Genomic DNA, 20,759 nt, shown 5'->3' with positions numbered 1-20,759 from the left:
AGTGGTCGACCGATATGGGATTTTTAATGGCCGATGCCGATATTGAGAAATCAATCTGGCCGATTGGCCGATACAATACATGTGAATACAGTAAATGAGAGACAAAGAATACCAATCTAAACAATATTCATAAATTAATGACAAAATAGTATGTGCAATTCCAATTCCATCTCATAAATATACATTTATTTACACTATTAAGTTTAAACAGGTTGTTTACTTTAAGTATATTTAAATGCTGCTGTTCCGAGAATCTTTAGTTTCAGTTTCTGTGTTAGCACCCCCCCACCTACACAATGGTTGTCTATGTGCACTGGAACAATCATTCATAAAACGCATTAAACTTTAGTTTACAAAGACGTGAAACTCACCGAGTGGTCTGGGGTGTTCACTGATATGCTCACACAAAAATCGCTGCAAAAGATGCTTTCCAACAGGTTTTAACGTAGTTTTTGTACCAAGTCAAGTCAATGGAGTCGGACAAAAACTACGATAAAACCTGTTGGAAAGCATTCTTTGTCTTTGTAAACTAAAGTACTAACACAGAAACCAAAAATTCTCGGAACAGCAGCATTTGTCCAAATTTCAATCTTAACCGTTCTATTTCATCAGAAACGATCTTAAAACAGGGCTTTAAGTGTAAAATACCGAACTAACCCTTTAAATAATAATGATTTATGTCTGTTTAGTTTTGCTTGTTTGTTTCTTTGAAACTTTGTAAGCCGTCACATGTATTTGCATGCTCGATTAGCATCAAATCCGACCGGAACATATGAAAAGGTATACTACACACAATATTACGCCAATCATGGATAATTAAATACAGCAGACAGAGATAGTGAATAACTTAATTCAGATTAAGGAATATTTTTTTTCTCAAATGTATTATTACTTACCAGACAGTGTTCTCTTCTCATCCACCTCACGCGATCACTGATCCGTAGTGCACGCGACCCAGCTTTTCAGTCCGTGGGAAAACAGCGTCTAGTTTAAACGTATCGAGAACAGCGCAAGCATCTGAGGAACAGCCAGTCACGGGATTTTTGACTGTTTGTGAGGTTAAATGTTTTCTGTTTTGTTTAAATTTATTTGTCACATCTGTGACCCCACTGGAGCTACCGCTGAGCTGCGGATCTGACATATCACAGTACTGTTTGAATAGACTTCGCTGCACACCGGAGTGTTTTTGTGTGTAACACAATGTAGCGTCAAGTTAGAAAGCGAATGCTGATTGGTCATTTACTGTGTCTGTCAGATGTCTGCTTCACTTCTGAGTGGCTTGTCTTACGGTGCTGGGCGGAGCAGAGCGAGCATATTCAGTTCATTCATGCTCGCTCTGCTCGCGCCAGTGGAAAAAAGCGCTAATGCACTGTCACAGACTGTTTTGAAATATATCGGCCGATGCCGATATCTAAAAAATTCCCAATATCGGCCGATATATCGGCCTCGGCGATATATCGGTCGACCACTAGTAATCCTCATTAAATACTCTGATGAACTCAGGTGTTTCCACCACGAGTAATGCCCCAAAGCCATTCAGGAGCATAACGGAGCCATTTTTGCACTGTCACAGCAAAGACAAACTCTGAGGCCTCCTTTTTATCAGCTTTCACCTGCTGTTAAAGGCATCTAAAGAATAAAAACAATCAGAAAGTTAGAACAGCACAATGTTGTGTATAACTGATAGAAGGTGGGTCCTAAATATTTGGAAATGTGACTAATTATGCGTTACAAATGTACCACAAAATTAAGTGCAACTTGAAATTTGATAAAATTTACATTTATGCATTTGGCAGACGCTTTTATCCAAAGCGACTTACAGAGCACTTCTTACAGGGACAATCCCCCCGGAGCAACCTGGAGTTAAGTGCCTTGCTCAAGGACACAATGGTGGTGGTTGTGGGGATTGAACCAGCGTCCTTCTGATTACCAGTTTACCAGTTATGCGGTTTAGACCACATGTTTATGTTGAAGTTAAAACCTGCTGAATTATAAATGGTTGTTGCCACAGCAGCTTACACAATGTATGTATAATGATCATTATTTTTCACAAATGGTAAAATACCATATAAACTTTATAAATGTAATGTATGCTGCAGCTGCAATACCTTGTAAAGCTACTCATAGCTTGATGGCTAACTTAGATTTGTCCAACGTTATTTTCTGCATATTGTGAACCTTGGTGGCTAGTTGTTGCCATGCTGGACATGACATTGATTTTTAGAGCTCTAAAATGACTGTTACTTTCCTGATAAGTAAGTAACTACTTTTACTTTTCTGATATACAGTTGGCCAGTGAGGAAATGGCAACATTTACCAGTGCTTCCTACAGGCAGACAATGACAATTTGATTAAGTGTCAACCTGAATCCATGTTACACTTAAATATATAAATCTTATTACACTGATATACATACCATTTCTTCCTTGTGACGTCTCATTGATGGGCCTGAAATCAACTTACTCATCTGCTAAAAGGAAAAATATTAAGTGACATAAGGTGAATTAATAATGAAGTATTTATCTGCATTACTGCTTATAATATTTGTTTAAACAAGTCAAATTGATCTATAATGCACATTTAAAAATCACCCATGCCATTAGGAATGAATGTAATAGCATTTTATGAAAGCTTTTAATGAAAGCTCTGAAGCTTATTACATACAAACGGGTTGAACAGAGAAGCTCATAAACCATAAATTAATCTAGCGACCTAAAAACGTTCATAATACATTTATTTATCATATAACAACCGTGTCAGATAAATGTTAATTAACTCCAGTTTGAACAAAAGTTGGATCTATGTACCGCTTCCCCGAGCACCGATGTAAACACGTCTACTTCTGTTGCTTTGCGAACTAGCGGCGACAGACACTGAACGCAGAACTATAAATCCCGACGGAGGCAGAAGTATCAGCCTTTATGCCTCCTCTCTGTCCTCTGTCTGTTTCGCGATTAGAGTCTGTTGTGCCGCGATCAAGAGCACTAACACGAAACCTTCTTCCAGCACTAAAGTGCTTTAAAGCCCATGGTGCAGGTTAAACACCACTGTCGATTAATGGGTAGATAAAGCAGTCAAGATATGTATATAAAGTTAGAAATGTCTCCAAAATGGTGTTAAAGTCCAGTTTTTGTAGTTTTTGGTTAGAAAGCGGTTATTTTTTACGCGATTCGCGATGGCGTCACATGAGGTAGACGCGGTGGAATGTAGCCTCAGCCGTTCTCAGCTACTTGAACTAATTCTAGCACACTAGCACTGACTACTATGGCGTCTAACTGGGATGAGGAAGAGGTGGCAAGACCCACAGTTAACATTTATGATGGCCCACAGCCATACAATTTCTAACCGTTTAGACGTGAGAGGGCGAATGAGGAAATACCGAGAGCAGATGGCCGTCAAAGACAAATAAATGCATGGTCAGAGGAGAATGAATGGAGAATTGGTGTAGTGTCCTGGTGAGTTGCTATCATTTAGAAACGCAGCAATGACCGCTGGAGCTAGTAGTCTATGAACAGCAGTGCATACAATAACTTTTATGCTTTATTTCTAAGCTTTTACCTCTTTCTCCGGTGAAAATGTTGTTTCGCCGTAGCCGACGCCGAGTAGGCGTCGTCAGTGTGATTATTGTTGATAGTGCCAACTAGTTTTCCTCGTGATTGATTGTCATTGACACCATCAGGCTTACGGTGAGAGGGAGTGAGTGAGTAGTAAGCGTCTGTGTGGGCGGTGTCGTCCCATGGAAACTGTGGTGGAGAGCTTGTGTTGTAGGGAGGTGAGCGCGTTTTGGTCGCTGGTCGAGGATCTCACCCCGTGGCCAGCAGATGTAACGTGCCTAACGCAGCATCCTGGATTTGAGGCATGCTGCCTGAATCCGTTTGTGCTACAAATAGCATATTCATACTTCAGACAGGATCATGGTCCCCTTCAAGCCAGCACGCACGAGTATGTTCATGGTTTATGTTTACTTTACCAATGTTTTTACACTGAGTCCTTTGAACAACAGCAATAGGTGACAGGAGATGTGTTGCATGCACAAACATGCATAAGAGACAGGCTTCAAATGACGTTTCCAACCTACTTACAGAGTTTAAAACGTAAGAATCTTTCCTACTTATTCCTAGGCAATACCTGTACACTGCGTACAGGCAGGCTATACGCTGGGCTTATGGAGTTTTAGGGAGGAGTATAAGGAAGCCTCTACCCTCTTGTGTGGTTTCAACCATCAGACAAAACTTCCAAAGTGGTGACAAAACCTATCAGGGCTTTCAATGGCCTCGTTTGGATGAGAATGAAAAAAAATAATTGTTTATTCTGTTGTGATCGCCCAATTGCCCTTAAAATGTTATAAAGTACACAGAACACATGAATTTTAATAAGAAAAAAACAGTTTATTGGCATTGCTTGTAAGGGTTACTAAACATTTACTGGACAAGGATTACTGAACAAAGACACAGGTTGCAAGTAAACAAATCTATATAAAAAAAAGCCCACTGATGAAGGGCTAGACCTGAAACCTTTGCACATTGTTTCTTTTGCCTGCAAAAGTGTGGTCTTACCTGAGGGTCAACTGATGGTTCTCGCACTCACTCACACTCACTTACTCACACACAGTCACACACAGTCACTCACACTCACTCACACTCACACACACTCACACACACACTCACACTCTTTCATGAATGCATATGCAGTGATACATGCAAAAGCATATCAAGCTGACACACAGTGAACCCAGACAACACCGCACACAGAGGTTGACAAGGCACAGGTAAAATGATTGGTAAATTATTTTGAATTACATAAAACAAATTTCATGCAAATAACAGACAGAGGAGCAGACATGCAGCATGCAGGACCCCTTGAATGGGGTACAGCGACAATTAATGCCACTTACAAAGACGAAAAAAAGTAATGATTTAGTGCAAAGTAAAACCAAAGCAACAACACACAAAACATGCAGAATACAGGAAACCACCACCAAATGAGATGACAGGGACAGAAGGAAAGAAGATAAATAACAACTAAAATAAATAATTACAACTAAATCATTGGACTTGTCTGTGGAAAAAAATAATAATAATAATGTGAATTTAGGTTCTCTTGTAGCGTGACTGCCGGGCTAGGAAGAGGCTGACGGCCTCCTCCTTAGGAACCTGTTCGAAGGATTTAGCGATGGGGGCGGGTGCATCGGAGGACAAATTAGCGCTAACCTCTCGAAGAGCTGCAGGTGAATGGGTGTAGCTTTCCTGAAGGGCCTTCATCAGTGATGTTGCATAACCTGCAGATATAATAATAATAATACTGAATAAAGATCATTGCCACTGATCACAGATGTCTCGTGAGCCATCTCAAAATATGATAGAACTACATGACACTGCTTACCGTATGAGGCTGCCTCTTTGATGGGACGCACCACATGGGCACCTTTTCTGAAGCGCGGATACTGCACGCAGTACTTCTCCGTCCCATCACTTTTCCGTGCTGTCTCGCGGTTGGCATTGTGATTGTAATGCAGCGCCGCTAAGAGAAGCCTACAAAATAACACATTTGAGATTTTTTTTTTACTACAATAGGCATGATAATAGGTACTATTATTACTATAAAAGGCATAATAATTGGCTGTATTATTCCTTGGATAGCACTGACCTGCTATACATCCCAAGGTATGAAAACCCTGTGTGCTTGGGTGCGAAGTGCAAGATGAGGGAGTGGTAAGCCTCAAGGGAGAATGTCTGATGCTGTGGAGACAGCTGTCGAACATCTTTCAGTAAGGCAGTCCTCGTGATTATGTTCTCCAACTTTACTGCTGCCAATGAGCCTGCAAAGACCAAGACAGTGAGGCAGACAGACACACAGATGGAAAACGTATAAATAGACAAGATAGATCAACCGGACAGATGACAAAAAGGCCCATCAGCTCCTCTTGGCAAACAATGAATTTGTCAATGCCACTACAAGAACAAAAAAATTGTTGTTGGGGGGGGGGGCATTCAAACTACCAAAGCTACAGTACACAAAAATGAGCATTCAAAATGGTCTATGTTGGTTTTAAACTATCTCACTTGTGATGGGGGTCACACGTGTAAGGTGGCTCCTCATCAAACAAGTCCTCCTCATGCATCGGCTCTTCGGGCACCCACGATAAGTCACTGATGACAGAGGCATTATCATCATCTTCATCTGTCTGTTCAGGACTAGCAAGGGAGTGGAGGTTTGTGTGCCAAATGATGTCTGTGTGCCCACGCTGACCATCTTGGGCTTCAGGTTAACCTGCACAGCTGTGGAGAGGCAGTAAACATACCCAAACATGAGACAATCATGGCAAATCTAAACTGGTATGTTTTTTGGTGTAGGCTATGTATTAATTTAATCAATGTGTATGGAAATGTTCTTATTGCATAGATACTGGCAATGTTTTAGAGACTATATCTAATAACTACCCCTTAAAATACCCAAGTTTTACCGTGAGACCATTGGGGGGGCTTCAAAGAACACTGTGTCCCAGCGTCAGAAGTGGAGGAGGGCAAGGGCTGATCCCCAGTATCGACACTCTCCACAGTGTCTACACTGTCCACAGTCTCCTGCTGTGTGGCGTCTGTCAACATCTTGCGAAAACAAATATGAAAAAGGGTCAGCAAAATGCAAATGGGTGTAGTGGTGAAATAAGAGGTGGGTATACTATGAATACTTAGAACAGTGATTCACAAGCACATTGGGTGTACAAGCACATTGCAGGAGTACATGGAAACATTTAATCATTTATTTTCAACTTGGAAGTACTGAGAATTATTTACTTATCATCTTTGAAATTCCAAGAAGATAAGTAAATATTCCCAGTCATTTCATAAGTCCATCAATAAAATGGGACGTGTGTGCTACAACTAACGTTAGTTTCCCAGTGGAAACAATAACCTATGGCACAGCCATAAAGCTTTCATGATGATATGGACTTTTACTTCAGGGCAATTTTGTTATTATTCTAATTTTTATTCGTGAATCACGAAATATGCTCTTCTAATGTCAGAGTGATCGTGCTTGTAAGTTAGTGGAGGCTGTGTCAAAGGGAACACGGTATACAAAATACACACAGAGCTAGCTAACACGCAGCTTGTAAACATTAACGTTAGCATGATGCTTACCGTGGCAATTTCTCGCTTGCGGCAGACGGTGTCTCTCGGCCTCGGGACGGGGCAAGCAGAGAGGTTTGCGTTCACAGACAGCACGGCGGTAGGAAGTAATTTAGCACTCCTCTCACTCTTTAATCCAAGTGAGACCATTTTAGCATCCCCTGAGTGGTAATCCTCCTCTTTGAAATGCGCGCTGCATATTCTCGAGTAGGCGGTGACAGAGCCTTGGGGAAGGAATTGACCCTATGTCCAGTTTTGCTGGAGTTCTTGCACCCGCCACAAACACAGTAATAAACCATTTTGACTAACGTTATTTATGATCTACTCTTTATCTATCTCTAAGCTATCTGTTATGCTATGCTATCTCTCACTATCTATGCTATTCTATCTATGCTATGCTATTCTATCTATCTATCTATCTATCTATCTACTTATAAATCTGTCACTGTCACTCTTTCACTAGTTAGCTACTCCTCGTCTCACTCTACCTCAATTGTAAGGCGGGCCGCGGGCTTTCTTCTGTCGTCCAACAGTCAGCGAGTACCTCATGTGACGTCATGGAATGCATTGTGGGAGAAATAAGAATAATCGCTAAGCTGTAGCTAAAAGCTAACATATCACCTACTTTTCCGTATTATATTTCTTTTTTGTAGTACCCTACAACATCAAATACAATGGATAACTGTTTAAATGTTTATTACCAACTAGAAAATTGCCAAAAAAAAAAAAAAACCTGCACCATGGGCTTTAAAGTGCTTCCGATGAATTCTCGCTCAATTTACTTGAGTGACAAAATATCCGTTTATTGTGAAACAGTGACGAGAAACAAAGTTATAAATCACATACATGATTAAACAACAAACAAGTGTGGTAATTAATTACGATTAATTGATACATACATGTTTTTCACGAATAATTTACCTCAGAAAGCAACATTTCCATTGCCACCGTAACTACTGAGGAGGCCAAACGGCCGTTAAATCCGTTTATCGTTTGAAAAGAAACAAGTACTACACTCCTATTTAAATTATTCACCAAAACGGCTGTACATGTACACCAATTAAGTTATCTACCATAATTTTGGCGAATTTTAACGTACAAATTACCTCAGAAAATACTTCAGACAACAGTTTAACGTTCACACGGAGGGTGTGGCAGTTGAATCCGTCGCTCTCCCGTTGGAGAAAGCGTAACCGTCAACTTGAATCACGTGTGTCTTGATAACCAATCGCAATGTAGCTCTGACGTCACTGAATGCTGTCAGAGATGTACGACAGTCAATCAACCAAAAATCATCATTGATTCATTATTATATTAGCATTGAATATTCAACCTAAACCAAAATGACGATTCTGATGGAATTTCGACATTGAATCAATGTCAGATGGTTTAGTATTTATTTAAATGATATTAGAACAGTATACGCACATACTTCAGTGCTTTAAAGGGTAACTAAACCCCTGCTCAGAGTCTGACTCCACCCACTAGCAATATTTGAAAAATGCTCGAAAAGTGGGCAGACCCCAGCGGGGATAGAGGGGACGAACCGAGGGCGGGGCTGAGCGGGGGGGGCGTGCACCTGAGACCCGTAGTGACAGATTAATTGACAGCTGCTGTCAGACTCTAAAATGGAGAGTGACTGGAGTGACGCAAGTAGCTTTGCCACGGAGCGGTCTTTTGAAGTCGAGGACCTTTCTCCCCCACCTTCACCTGAAGTGGAGGAGGGTGAATTGTCTGTGGACACAAGGCCGGAGCCATATCAATTCGAGCCGCTGGCTCAAACTGCGGTTTTAACTCCCTGTTGAGCATCCGAGTGCGCATTCACCTTCACTCGCGTGCAGAAAAAACAAACGAAACGCTGTTCAGTGATGTTTACCCTTTTAGCAGGATTTTTATTTAGCAATAACCCTTCACTTGAACATAACATCAGTTAGCTGTTCTCTCAACTTAGAAGAATGTGACGTAAAGAGTAACGTCATCATGTACAAAACCGTATACCTCCAAATAAAACTATACAGGTAGTCAATACGGTAATACAATGTATAAGGGTGCAATACGTTTAACACTCCCGCATCGCGAACGCACGTTTGTCGACCCCAGAGGATTAACTTTAGCCTAACCATAAATTGTAATTCAAATATATATGATCACTCACCTCAAGACGCCGCTGAGGTGGTGGAGTCCATGCAGGAGGAGCAGCGTTTGGCACTGCATCGCTTTTCAGCGCGAGCTGTTTGGAGAAGCCCATTTCCACCTCCATTGCGTTGGAGAAGCAATCCCGCGTAAAATGCAGTTTGCACACTCCTCCAGCTCTAGGCGGGAACTCGCGGTCTTCCAGAACAAGGACGTGCAACCACTGGCGCCTAATTTCCAAGTCTATATGGAAAGCAATACAGTCCAGCAGTGCTGTTGCAACCAGAAACATTACACCTACGTACCATCCTGACCACTGTACTAAATACAGATAATCTACGCTAACTTGAAGCTATCCTAAGTGACGCAATACTATGCTACTAACTAACTATGCTTCTAACAATACTACACTAACAAATATGCTAATTAACTACCTAGGCTACACGAAATAATCTAAATAACTATATAAATGCTATGCTAGATGCTAAAATACTCTATCCTGATTGTTTTCAATACTCGCAATTCCAACTCCTGACTCGCTACAGTGGTTTTGACGAAACGAGATGGTTTTTATACTGCCATGGGCGTGGTAGCTCGTACCAAGGGCGCAGTGAGCTGGAACCTGCTTCCGTTAGCTGTCACCGCTTACGTCACGAAGTACCGCAAACAGCCAATAGGAAAATTCAACTGCAGTAGCCACCGTTCAACCTGAAGAGGGCAGCACTCTGACGTTTTTACACCATATATTGTAGAATTAAAACACTTTATACACAAATGTCAAAAAAATTACTTGAATCAATGACCAGTACTAATAAAGCCCCATTCTTACAGATCATTAACTAAAAAAAGTTGGTTTAGGGTTTAGTTACCCTTTAACAGTTCAAGACTTTCGTTTGATTCAAAGCTGCATTTATTACACACCCATCTCATGCCGTGTCACCTAGAGGGAAATAAGAAATATAGAGACTGTGTCTTGATTGTCTGTATCTAAATCTGTACAGTTCTGTATATGTAGTACAATGAGTGTGTGTGGTCAACTTACCTTGAATAAGCTGATTCAGCCAAATGGTGAATCCTCAATCTGTGGAATGGATATAAATTGTTGTGCAGTTGTGGTACATTTAATGCTGCTGACGGGGAATTTGCATGGAGCCATGTCTCAGATAAACAAAGAAAATCTAAATTAGAGTCCAGCTAATGGCGCTAGAGTCCAATTAGTTTTCAATTGCTAGTGAAAAACTTGGATAAATAACTCTCCACTTTAGAGAGTAAAATTCTTCCAAATATTTTAATGTCTCTTTTAGCGCCTAATATTCATAATTAATTTACATTTATTTAAATGACTATTCATATTTAATTTTCTAAATGTTCTAAATTCTTAGAGATGAAGATGCCCAGATATTTCACCTCATCCTTAATTGGAATGTTGTATAATGAGATCAATGGATGATTATGAATAGACATTAGTTCACATTTGGATGGATTTAGTTTTAAACCAGAAGCTGTTGTGAAAAACTCTATTAAATTAATTGCTAATATTGTCCTAAAAAAAATGTAATAGGCTATTGGAACAATAGACTTTTTGGTTTAGCAACTCAGTGTTAAACTTCCAGTAGCCTTTTGTTCTTGAAGATTTTTCCCTTGGTTTTAAATCAAGACCAATAACACAATGATCTGTCAAAGGAGCGTTTGTTTAGGGGATTAACATTTATGATAGCCTATGCAACAAGTAAGTCAAGGAATCCACAAAATGACTTTTTATATTTGTTTGTTTATTATTATTATTTATTTATATGATGCGCAACATTTGACGTTTAGGTGAGTGGATTAAAACAGGATATGCTTTTCTCTATTCTCGGGAGATTAAGCATCTCTGTCTCTTAGAGCCTTTAGGTTTAATACAGATTTACTGCCAGCATATGTCAGAGAACTGTAAATGTTCACATCTACTTTCGACCTGTAGTTCAGGAGTGTAGTCTGTTGTAGTCTATAGGCTACCTTTAAGAAATCCACTCATGGACTTTGAGTTTCCACTCTGTCTCATTGGGTGGTGAATGGGACCGCACACCTGTTGGTAATTTGCTTAATGTGCTCTAAATTATAAAGCTTGTGTGTCTGTGTGTGTGTGAGAGAGAGAGAGAGAGAGAGAGAGAGAGAGAGAGAGAGAGAGAGAGTGTGAGTGAGTGAGAGTGTGTGTGTGTGAGATTGAGAGTGTGTGTGTGAGAGAGAGAGAGAGAGTGTGAGTGAGTGAGTGAGTGAGAGAGTGTGAGTATGAGAGAGTGTGTGTGTGTGTGTGTGTGTGAGATTGAGAGTGAGAGTGTGTGTGAGATTGAGAGTGAGAGTGTGTGTGTGTGTGTGTGTGTGTGTGAGAGTGTGTGTGAGAGAGAGAGTGTGTGTTGAGCTCCAAACCTAACGGTGCCGGGTCGTTTATTGTCGTATTGTGCGCATGTAAGTAAATTGGGAGGGACAATTGGATGTCGGAGTAATTTGGGTGCTGCCGGCCTTGATGTTTCTCCGAGCAAGGTACCCATGTCCGGTAGCAGGTAAGGAGGCCAGCAGTCTGGATTTAAGGTATTTTAAATGTAGCATGAAAGCATTAAATGTAAGCATGAAAGTTTGAAGTAGTTTTAAAAGTTTGAAGTGTTAGGGGTATAACAGTTATGACCCGATCAGATATGGAGAAAGAAAACCACCAGGAGTCAGAAGTTCAATCAAAGAATCCAAAATTTACTGAAGAATAGTTTGCAGTGAAATTGGTAGAGCCAGCGGCAAAGTCTCACGAGGAGATCGAAAGCTAAACTCATACCTTACACAAAATTTTACATCAATTATACCATTTGCAAGGACGTATATTCTATTATTTAACTCCTGATTGGCTAACAGAGCATAAAGTCACAACATATAGATAGCTATAGCACATCAACATTAATCAGCGCAATTGTCGTCCTGGCCTGAGATTTACATCTGAAGTGACCTCGCAGATGGTCTCGGGCGTCTTCGAGTCTGCCTGCTGTGTCTCCCTGGGTTCAAAACCTGGGTAGAAGGTCAATACGCACACACGAAACACTGACGAACGACAGTGTTTCTCTGCGCTACAAGGGAACCAGAGCACACATTTATCAGGTCATTTTAACCAAAACAGTGAGATAAGAAATATTCACCCCTCAGGCAAAGGAGAGGAAAGAGATAACATGCATTCCTTCCCTTAAAGAAATAATAAGAGAAAATTTACACTTCTACTTATTCAAGTGCTATTACATAGGATTTTAAATCATATAATTAGTCATGGACAGGTAAAAATCAACCACAGAATACATCTGGAACATATGTTTAACATTCTCCCTGCCCCCTCTCATCACAGCTAAGCTTATCCCCAAAGGACCTTCAGACTACGGGCAGGACAGAGAGAGAGACTCTCTGGAATGTTCCTTAAAAGACACTAGTTAACATTCCAACACACATATGATTCAAAGTATATTTCAGTTATGCATAAGAAAAATAAAATTGATTATGTGATCATGCATATAGTTAATTCATCATTTTATTAAAGAAGTGAAGCAACAGAATATAGATAGATATTGATATAAAAGGATATATATATATGTATTGATATATCTGAAGAGACAAGGGATTTCGACCCTCACCCTTCAGTCCCCCGTTTTAGACCAATGTGGGGTCCAATACCGCCACGTCTGGTCTACCAAGTGAGGTCACTAAGGAAGGTGGAGTGGTAACGCATGCTTCCCTGACGGGTCACACTTGTCTCTTCGCCTCATTGCGGACATGCTGGATACTAAAAATTCCCAGTCCCCACGCAAAGGCTCTCACACCTTCCACTCACAACAGGGCCTGGATGTTATCCTTCTTAAGTTTCTCTTTCAAGCGTCTCGTCAGTTTTCTCAGTCGGTTCTCCTCCTCGGAAGGGTTCAAGTTACTGCAAGCAGACCTGCATACATAAGAAAAACAGAAACGAACACACATCCACACACACAGACAGAGGACACCCACTCCCCATCCACTGACCTTTTTGCATAATGAGGGTAGTATCGGGATAATTTGGGGAGTGACCAAGCCAATAGGTCACTGTCTCATTTCCGTCCAGACGATAACAACGATCATTTACCTTTTGGTACATAGTCGGAATTAAATTTAGACCCTCCGTTGAATTTAGACATGGGTATTGTACCCATGATGGACGGTTATCGATCTCCTCGCAATCCCAATGCATTGAAAACGCATGGAATCTTCCTGTCCAAATTGAAATTTGAATCCACATCAAAAATGATAAAGCGATCAGAATTAAAAATACCAACGAGAGCGGAAGTACCAATCGGATGAAAGCTCGTTTCACTTTCAGTCGTCTCTCACTACGCACTTCTTCTTGAAGAATTAGTAGCTTCAGTATGTCGTCGGATTCAGCCATCTGTAATGATAAAACATTTGTTCTAGAATTCTAAAATTTTAACATACACGACAGACATTTAATGATCCCGTGGTAGTAAGTTGTTACACTTTTCAAGTGGTTTCACCTGTGACCAATGTCTCCATACTGTACCCAAAACACCCCTGTCCAGTAGAACAGAGGTGTTAGTGGTCAATACCACCTGATAAGGCCCATCAAATTTCGGACCTAAGGGGGAAACTATCTCCCGCCGTAGCATTACATTGTCACCTATTTCAGGCAAAGCAGGCATGTCTTTTTGCTCAAAATTATCTCGATCTGCTTGTCGTGTGCTAACACTAACCCGTGTGTCTCACAGACTGTCATCCAAAGCTTTCAGATAACTTTGTAAAGCGTCTTTCAAAGGCCCGGATGGTCCCTCATGTTGCAAGGGGGCATCCCAGGGCAGCCGCATGTAGCGACCTGTCATTACCTCAAAAGGGCTGAGCTGTGTAGTCTTGTTAGGGCTGGCTCTCATGCTTAACAAAATCGCTGGGACAGCCGCATGCCACCCTTTTCCCCACTCCAACAATCTCTTTCTCAATGAAGTTTTAAGCGTACAATTAGTGCGTTCAATAGATCCGCTAGATTGGGGCCTAAATGGAATGTGAAAGTGTTGCCTCACCCCATCAACTTCATGACATTTTTCATCACCTTCCCAGTAAAATGTGTACCCTGATCTGAATCAATTTGTAAGGGCAAACCCCATCTTGGGAAAACTTCATTCAACATAATCTTGGCGGTTGCATCTGCGGTGCAGTTTCTCAGTGGAAATGCCTCAACCCATCTGGAAAACAGATCAACAATCATTAGAATGTATGTAAAACCTCCACTAGGGGCAGTGGACCTATGAAATCAATTTGGAGGTGTGTCCACGGCCCTTGAGGTCGAGGGGCATGTCCTAAGGGAATTTTCAGCTTAGAAGAAGAATTAACCTTAAGGCATACTAGACATCTCTTACAAAAATCATTGCAAGAAGCCCTCAGTCGTGGCCACCACCAGGTTTTGGAAATCATTGCATGTAGTTTTTCAGGACCTGCATGTGCCAAACCATGATACAAAGACATTAGTTCAGTTCTAGCAGAAACAGGACAAACAAAACGCTTATTTAAATTTCCACAGTCCTGCATTCTTCTGAGCTCCTAATTTCGTCCATTGTTCTATCTCTTCCGAGTCGTCTTTATCATAGAGTTTAAAAATGTCTCTGGGGGTCTCACTCTCCTGAGGAGCAAGAGCCATAACACTCACGCAAGTCTCAGTCCGTGTTGCAGCCTCTCTGGCAGCTGTGTCAGCAGCTCGGTTTCCTGTGGCCTCAGGAGAATTGTCCGTTGCATGTCCAGTGACTTTGATAACTGCTCCTGTTGCAGGAAGATCACAGGCATTCATAAGTTCTTTTACCTGCTGTTGATGAGAGATCGGCAGACCGGCAGTGGTTAGAAATCCTCTGCGTCTCCACACAGGGCCGAAGTCATGAACAGCACCATATGCATAACGGCTGTCAGTGTAAACATTGACTCGTTTCCCTGGCCATACTGCAATGCTCGTGTCAATGCGACCAGCTCGGCCACTTGAGCCCCTCCTCCTGAAAGAGAACCACATTCAACAGTTTCACCATGTTCATTTACAACAGCCCAGCCAGTGAAGCGTTTTCCCTGTTCATGAAAGCTGGAACCATCCACGAACAACGTCATGGCATCAGAAAGTGGTTCAGATTGAAGAGGGCTTTGGCTGTCCGTCTCGATCAGTCGGGCACAGTTGTGTGCAGTTCCTTCTTCTGGAAGTAAGGAGGCAGGGTTGATAGCAGATTCAATGTCAATATTTATATCCACATTTTTACTCAAGAGAGTGGCCTCCCATTTAGCTCGTCTTTGATTAGAGATAGAGCCTAAACGAGTGTTTGTTAACAGTTTCAGAATCTGGTGTCTAGTGTGCAGTATCACCTTCTGATGAGTCACAATGTCCTCTGTAATCTTTACGGCCCATTCTGCACAGTCGCATATCAACAGGCACGGATGCTGTCCTGCCATTGAAACAGGAATAGGAGCTGAGTAATAGCCTACCATTCCATAGGAGTTTCTTCCTGGAACCCTTTGACCCAGGGCCGCTGAATAGGATCGAGTTCCCACCCATGTCCATAGATGGAACGGCCTGCTGGCATCGGCATGACGTAATGCTGGGGAGGAAGCAAGAGTTTCTTTGATACTCACAAACGCCTCCTCCATCTCTTCAGTCCAGTCGATCAGCTCCGATCCAGGTTTTCCTCCTTTCAGCGCCTCTGTGAGTGGTTTAGAAAGTTCAGTGTATTCAGAAACATACTGGCGACAGTAATTCAAAAGACCCATTACTTGCCTTAGACCAGTAACCGTGTTTGGTTTTGGAAGTTCAATGATAGCTTTAACTCGTTCAGGAGTGATGCGTCTGCCGTGCACACCCACAATTTGCCCCAAATAAGTCACTTCAGGCAGTGCTAGCTGTGCTTTCTTCAAGTTAACCTTGAATCCCCCGTTTTGGAGGGCATTCAAAACAGTCTGTACAGCAGTCAAATGTTTGAACTTGGTTGGACTAGCAATTAAAATGTCATCCACATATTGTAGGACAACAGATCCGTCACACTCAATTTGTTTTCTTACCGGATCGATGAAGGATGCTAGTGCCTGGTGAAACAGTGTGGGTGAGTTGCAGAAACCTTGTGGCAAACGACTCCATGTCCATTGGCGACCCCTGCTGGTGAAAGCAAATCTGCCTTGATCCTCCTTGGCTAGGGGACAAGTCCAAAAACCATTAGAAATGTCTAAAGCAGTAAAAAGACAATGTTCAGATCCTATCTCGTGTAGGATAGTTGCGGGGTTGGCCACCAGAGGGTGCATTTTCTCAGACACTGCATTCAGAGAAGTGTAATCAATGGTCAAACGCCAGCTCCCATCTGGCTTTTTGACAGGCCACATAGGAGAGTTAGTGGGGGAGGCACAGGGGATCACAATTTCCTCGTTTCATTAACTCATCTTACAACAGTTTCAGCACCCTCCCGAGCCTCATTTTTCAAAGGATATTGTCTTTTAGCCTCATGCAAAGGGCCCGGGATGCTCAGTGGCTGAATCTGTGCTAAACCACAATCATATTTATCTTTGGCCCATACATCAGGGAATTTGGAAATTATAAACTTCCACTCAGAGCGAGTCTCAGTTAGACTAACAGATCCTGCCACTGCACATTTTCGCTCATGGTGGGGGCCACTCTGAGATAAGCGAATTGTTTCATTGCAGCCAAGCACCCACAGAGAATAATAAAGAGAAATAAACTCAAAATGCCTCCAGTCAATATTCATAATTAAAGAAACAATGAGCCAAATTGTTAAATCTGCACTTATCATCTGCAAAGTATGCAATACAGTGGCTTTTTACACAGTGTTAGAAGTGATCTCAAGATCGAGATCTGTAATTGATACAGTCGCGCCCGTGTCAATCAAAATAAGGCATCCTTCACACTCATCATCGGCTAGCTGGAATACAAAATGAAATGTTAAGAAGCTTGCTAGAGACTGAACACCTCAGACCACATTCATCTTCATAAATGCTCCTATACTTTTGCTGTGTTTCACGCCTGCATTTATTTAGCCCAATCTGTTGCTTTAATGCATCCTCTCACACAGGGGCCCACATCTGCTCACAGCAGACCCCATTCATTTTCATTGTGTTTTTTTTTTCAATGAAAGTGAATGGTGACTGAGGCTGAACGCTCTTTGGCCTTGATCACTGATAAAGTGTCTCAGTGTTCCCTGCTATCAAAATAGAACTGCATTTGTTTTTCTGTCAGGCAAGCTGAGAGCACACACACACACTTTTCCTGCCCAGAAAATCTTCTAAAATTTCACACTCTCATTTTCTGCCCCATTAAACCATCCCTCCTCAGATTATAGTTCACATTCAATTACGACATGTGACGTGCAATGCAATTGGTCAGGCATCATATTTTCTGTGTTAAATGACATTGTTCGATCCTTTGCCAATTTCAAGATAATTTTTGCACAATCATCATTTTTCACACACCATTCATAAGCCCACTGCGGTTCAAATTTAGAACAACATATTTACTTCCAAAGGAAGTAAGGGTCAAATTTAATTCACACATTAAATCTCTGGCCATTAGAGGTACCGGACAAGATGGTGAACACAAAAACAGCCTCGAAACCCTTACTCACACTACACAGATCACAGCCGACTTCCTGCCCAATAATTTTTGCCACTCTATCACGCTGGGCAATCAAACTAGACCATCCGTCCATCATATTTGGAATTGCCTTTTCATGGCTTAAAGGTATACCACCCAGTTTACAAATCCATGAATAGGCAAACACGGATAAATATTTGGCCCTATCAGCGTCTTTTTTGTTCTGCAGCCTAAATATAACAACACTTATCTTAAATACACCCTTGGTTTAAAATTCAATAACTTATTTGACTTCAGTTTAACGCAATACACTCAAAGCTTTATTGTTTGTCCAGATAATGTGATTTCCCAAATACAATTCAATCGCTTTAAAGTGATCACTCCTTTTATAATCTAAATATTCTTACTCATCACTTTGATATAAAAGGAGTTATGATCTGACACATGTCCATTCAACAGCTGCTCCCTCTCGGAAAAGAACAGCCCAAGAATAAACATTGTCCAGTCCGCTAAGGGTTAACTTTTTGATTTCATGCACATTTCTTTGATTTGAGCTCGTCAGAGCAGCAAATATTTTACGCGGATAAATTAACTATAGCAGCAACAATACTGGATTTCTACCAATTTCACCACAAAGTATTCTTCACAAACATCCTGGTCACATATACTGATCCATACCAATTAGGGTCACAATTTATTTACTTACTTGGGACCGCTCCTGATGCATCCCGGGAAAAACAATCCCTATTGTATTTTATTTTATTTTATAACTAATATCTGAATCCCTAACTGCCTGATTCACTAAGCTCGGGGTACCCCTATCTGAGTTGGAAGAGACTGAGCAGGTTTACGGTGCCACTGGACCTCTCGTCCAGGGACGCACTCTGCCGGGGTGGTGCTTCACCCATGCCCACCTGGGCCCCCTCACAGAGCACGTTTCACTTGCGCTGTTTGCTGTTGCCACTTAAACAGCACTCTCAGCGACTTCTTATACTTACAATAGTATAATTAAATTACTCTTCACACGCCTCGTCGGAGTGAAGCTCTCCCGCTCCCCTTCAAAATCTCTTCCAGTCAGACAGCCCTAACAATTAAAAAAAAAACTTCCTACCTTGTTTGCTGATTTGCCAGAGATGCCACCACGGAGTGATTGCCCGCTAAATCCTCCACCAAACTGTTAGGGGTATAACAGTTATGACCCGATCAGATATGGAGAAAGAAAACCACCAGGAGTCAGAAGTTCAATCAAAGAATCCAAAATTTACTGAAGAATAGTTTGCAGTGAAATTGGTAGAGCCAGCGGCAAAGTCTCACGAGGAGATCGAAAGCTAAACTCATACCTTACACAAAATTTTACATCAATTATACCATTTGCAAGGACGTATATTCTATTATTTCACTCCTGATTGGCTAACAGAGCATAAAGTCACAACATATAGATAGCTATAGCACATCAACATTAATCAGCGCAATTGTCGTCCTGGCCCGAGATTTACATCTGAAGTGACCTCGCAGATGGTCTCGGGCGTCTTCGAGTCTGCCTGCTGTGTCTCCCTGGGTTCAAAACCTGGGTAGAAGGTCAATACTCACACACCGAAACACTGACGAACGACAGTGTTTCTCTGCGCTACAAGGGAACCAGAGCACACATTTATCAGGTCATTTTAACCAAAACAGTGAGATAAGAAATATTCACCCCTCAGGCAAAGGAGAGGAAAGAGATAACATGCATTCCTTCCCTTAAAGAAATAATAAGAGAAAATTTACACTTCTACTTATTCAAGTGCTATTACATAGGATTTTAAATCATATAATTAGTCATGGACAGGTAAAAATCAACCACAGAATACATCTGGAACATATGTTTAACATTCTCCCTGCCCCCTCTCATCACAGCTAAGCTTATCCCCAAAGGACCTTCAGACTACGGGCAGGACAGAGAGAAAGACTCTGGAATGTTCCTTAAAAGACACTAGTTAACATTCCAACACACACATGATTCAAAGTATATTTCAGTTATGCATAAGAAAATAGAATTGATTATGTGATCATGCATATAGTTAATTCATCATTTTATTAAAGAAGTGAAGCAACAGAATATAGATAGATATTGATATAAAAGGATATATATATATGTATTGATATATCTGAAGAGACAAGGGATTTCGACCCTCACCCTTCAAAAGGTTTTTAGTTTAGTTATAAGTTTTAGTAGTTTTCAAAGTTTAAAGATTATTAGACCATTCAGATACATAGATAGATCCTTGCTACCCTGAGTCCCATGAACGAAACCAGAAGTCTTAATGTTGTTCTGGTGCAGAGATATAAGATTTGTTACTTGGTTGCTAGGGTAACCCCATCTGTTTGCTAAGCAGTTAACAAGGTGATACTCAAAAGGCTCCTTGCCATCCTGTGTGAAATATGTCAACCCCTAAGTCTCTACATTGTTCTGGTTCAAAGATATGTGATTTGTTACTTGGTTGCGAGGGTAACCACGTCTGGTTGCTATGCAGTTACCAGGGTGATACTTATCAAGCCTCCTTTCCACACGAAGTCAAATATGTCAACCAGGAAGTCTCTACGATATTCTGGTGCAGAGATATGTGATTTGTTACTTGGTTGTTAGGATAACCCCATCTGGTTGCTAGGCAGTTATAATAGAGTTGCATCACTGCCTTCACATTAATGATAACCTCGAAGACTACTTTAGACTACTACACCTATGTACATTATTACTACCTCGTAATAAGGGTTACATAAAGCTCACTACATTCTATAGAGGGACTATTGAGAGCATCCTGAGCAGCTGCATCACTGCCTGGTTTGGGACTTGCACCATTTCGGACCACAAAACCCTGCAGAGGATAGTGAGGACAGCTGAGAAGATCATC

General features: G+C 41.4%; 1 protein-coding gene across 1 annotated transcript; it reads right to left on the bottom strand.

Moving 5' to 3' along the window:
- Positions 1-4,406: 4,406 nt before the first annotated feature.
- LOC127625527 (uncharacterized) lies at positions 4,407-6,605 on the bottom strand. Its single transcript, XM_052100844.1, has 5 exons — positions 6,464-6,605; positions 6,063-6,278; positions 5,647-5,818; positions 5,383-5,531; positions 4,407-5,278 (listed from the first exon to the last, which is right to left on the bottom strand). Exons 1-5 carry the CDS (start codon positions 6,603-6,605, stop codon positions 5,091-5,093), a joined length of 867 nt encoding a protein of 288 aa, XP_051956804.1. The 3' UTR covers positions 4,407-5,090.
- Positions 6,606-20,759: the final 14,154 nt, after the last annotated feature.

The sequence above is a fragment of the Xyrauchen texanus genome, chromosome 31 (genome assembly GCF_025860055.1).
Source record: "Xyrauchen texanus isolate HMW12.3.18 chromosome 31, RBS_HiC_50CHRs, whole genome shotgun sequence".
Lineage (NCBI taxonomy): Eukaryota > Metazoa > Chordata > Actinopteri > Cypriniformes > Catostomidae > Xyrauchen > Xyrauchen texanus.
Note: the sequence above shows the minus strand (reverse complement) of the source record. Positions and strands in the feature narration are given on the sequence as shown.

What these genes read in the sequence shown, in the direction of transcription:
- LOC127625527 (XM_052100844.1), bottom strand. Translation starts at nt 6,605, where the DNA reads ATGTTGACAGACGCCACACAGCAGGAGACTGTGGACAGTGTAGACACT. An exon ending in GCCCCCCCAATGGTCTCACG is followed by an intron (nt 6,279 to 6,463) that starts GTAAAACTTGGG and finishes GCCTCTCCACAG; the next exon opens with CTGTGCAGGTTAACCTGAAG. An exon ending in CAAAGAGGCAGCCTCATACG is followed by an intron (nt 5,279 to 5,382) that starts GTAAGCAGTGTC and finishes TTATATCTGCAG; the next exon opens with GTTATGCAACATCACTGATG.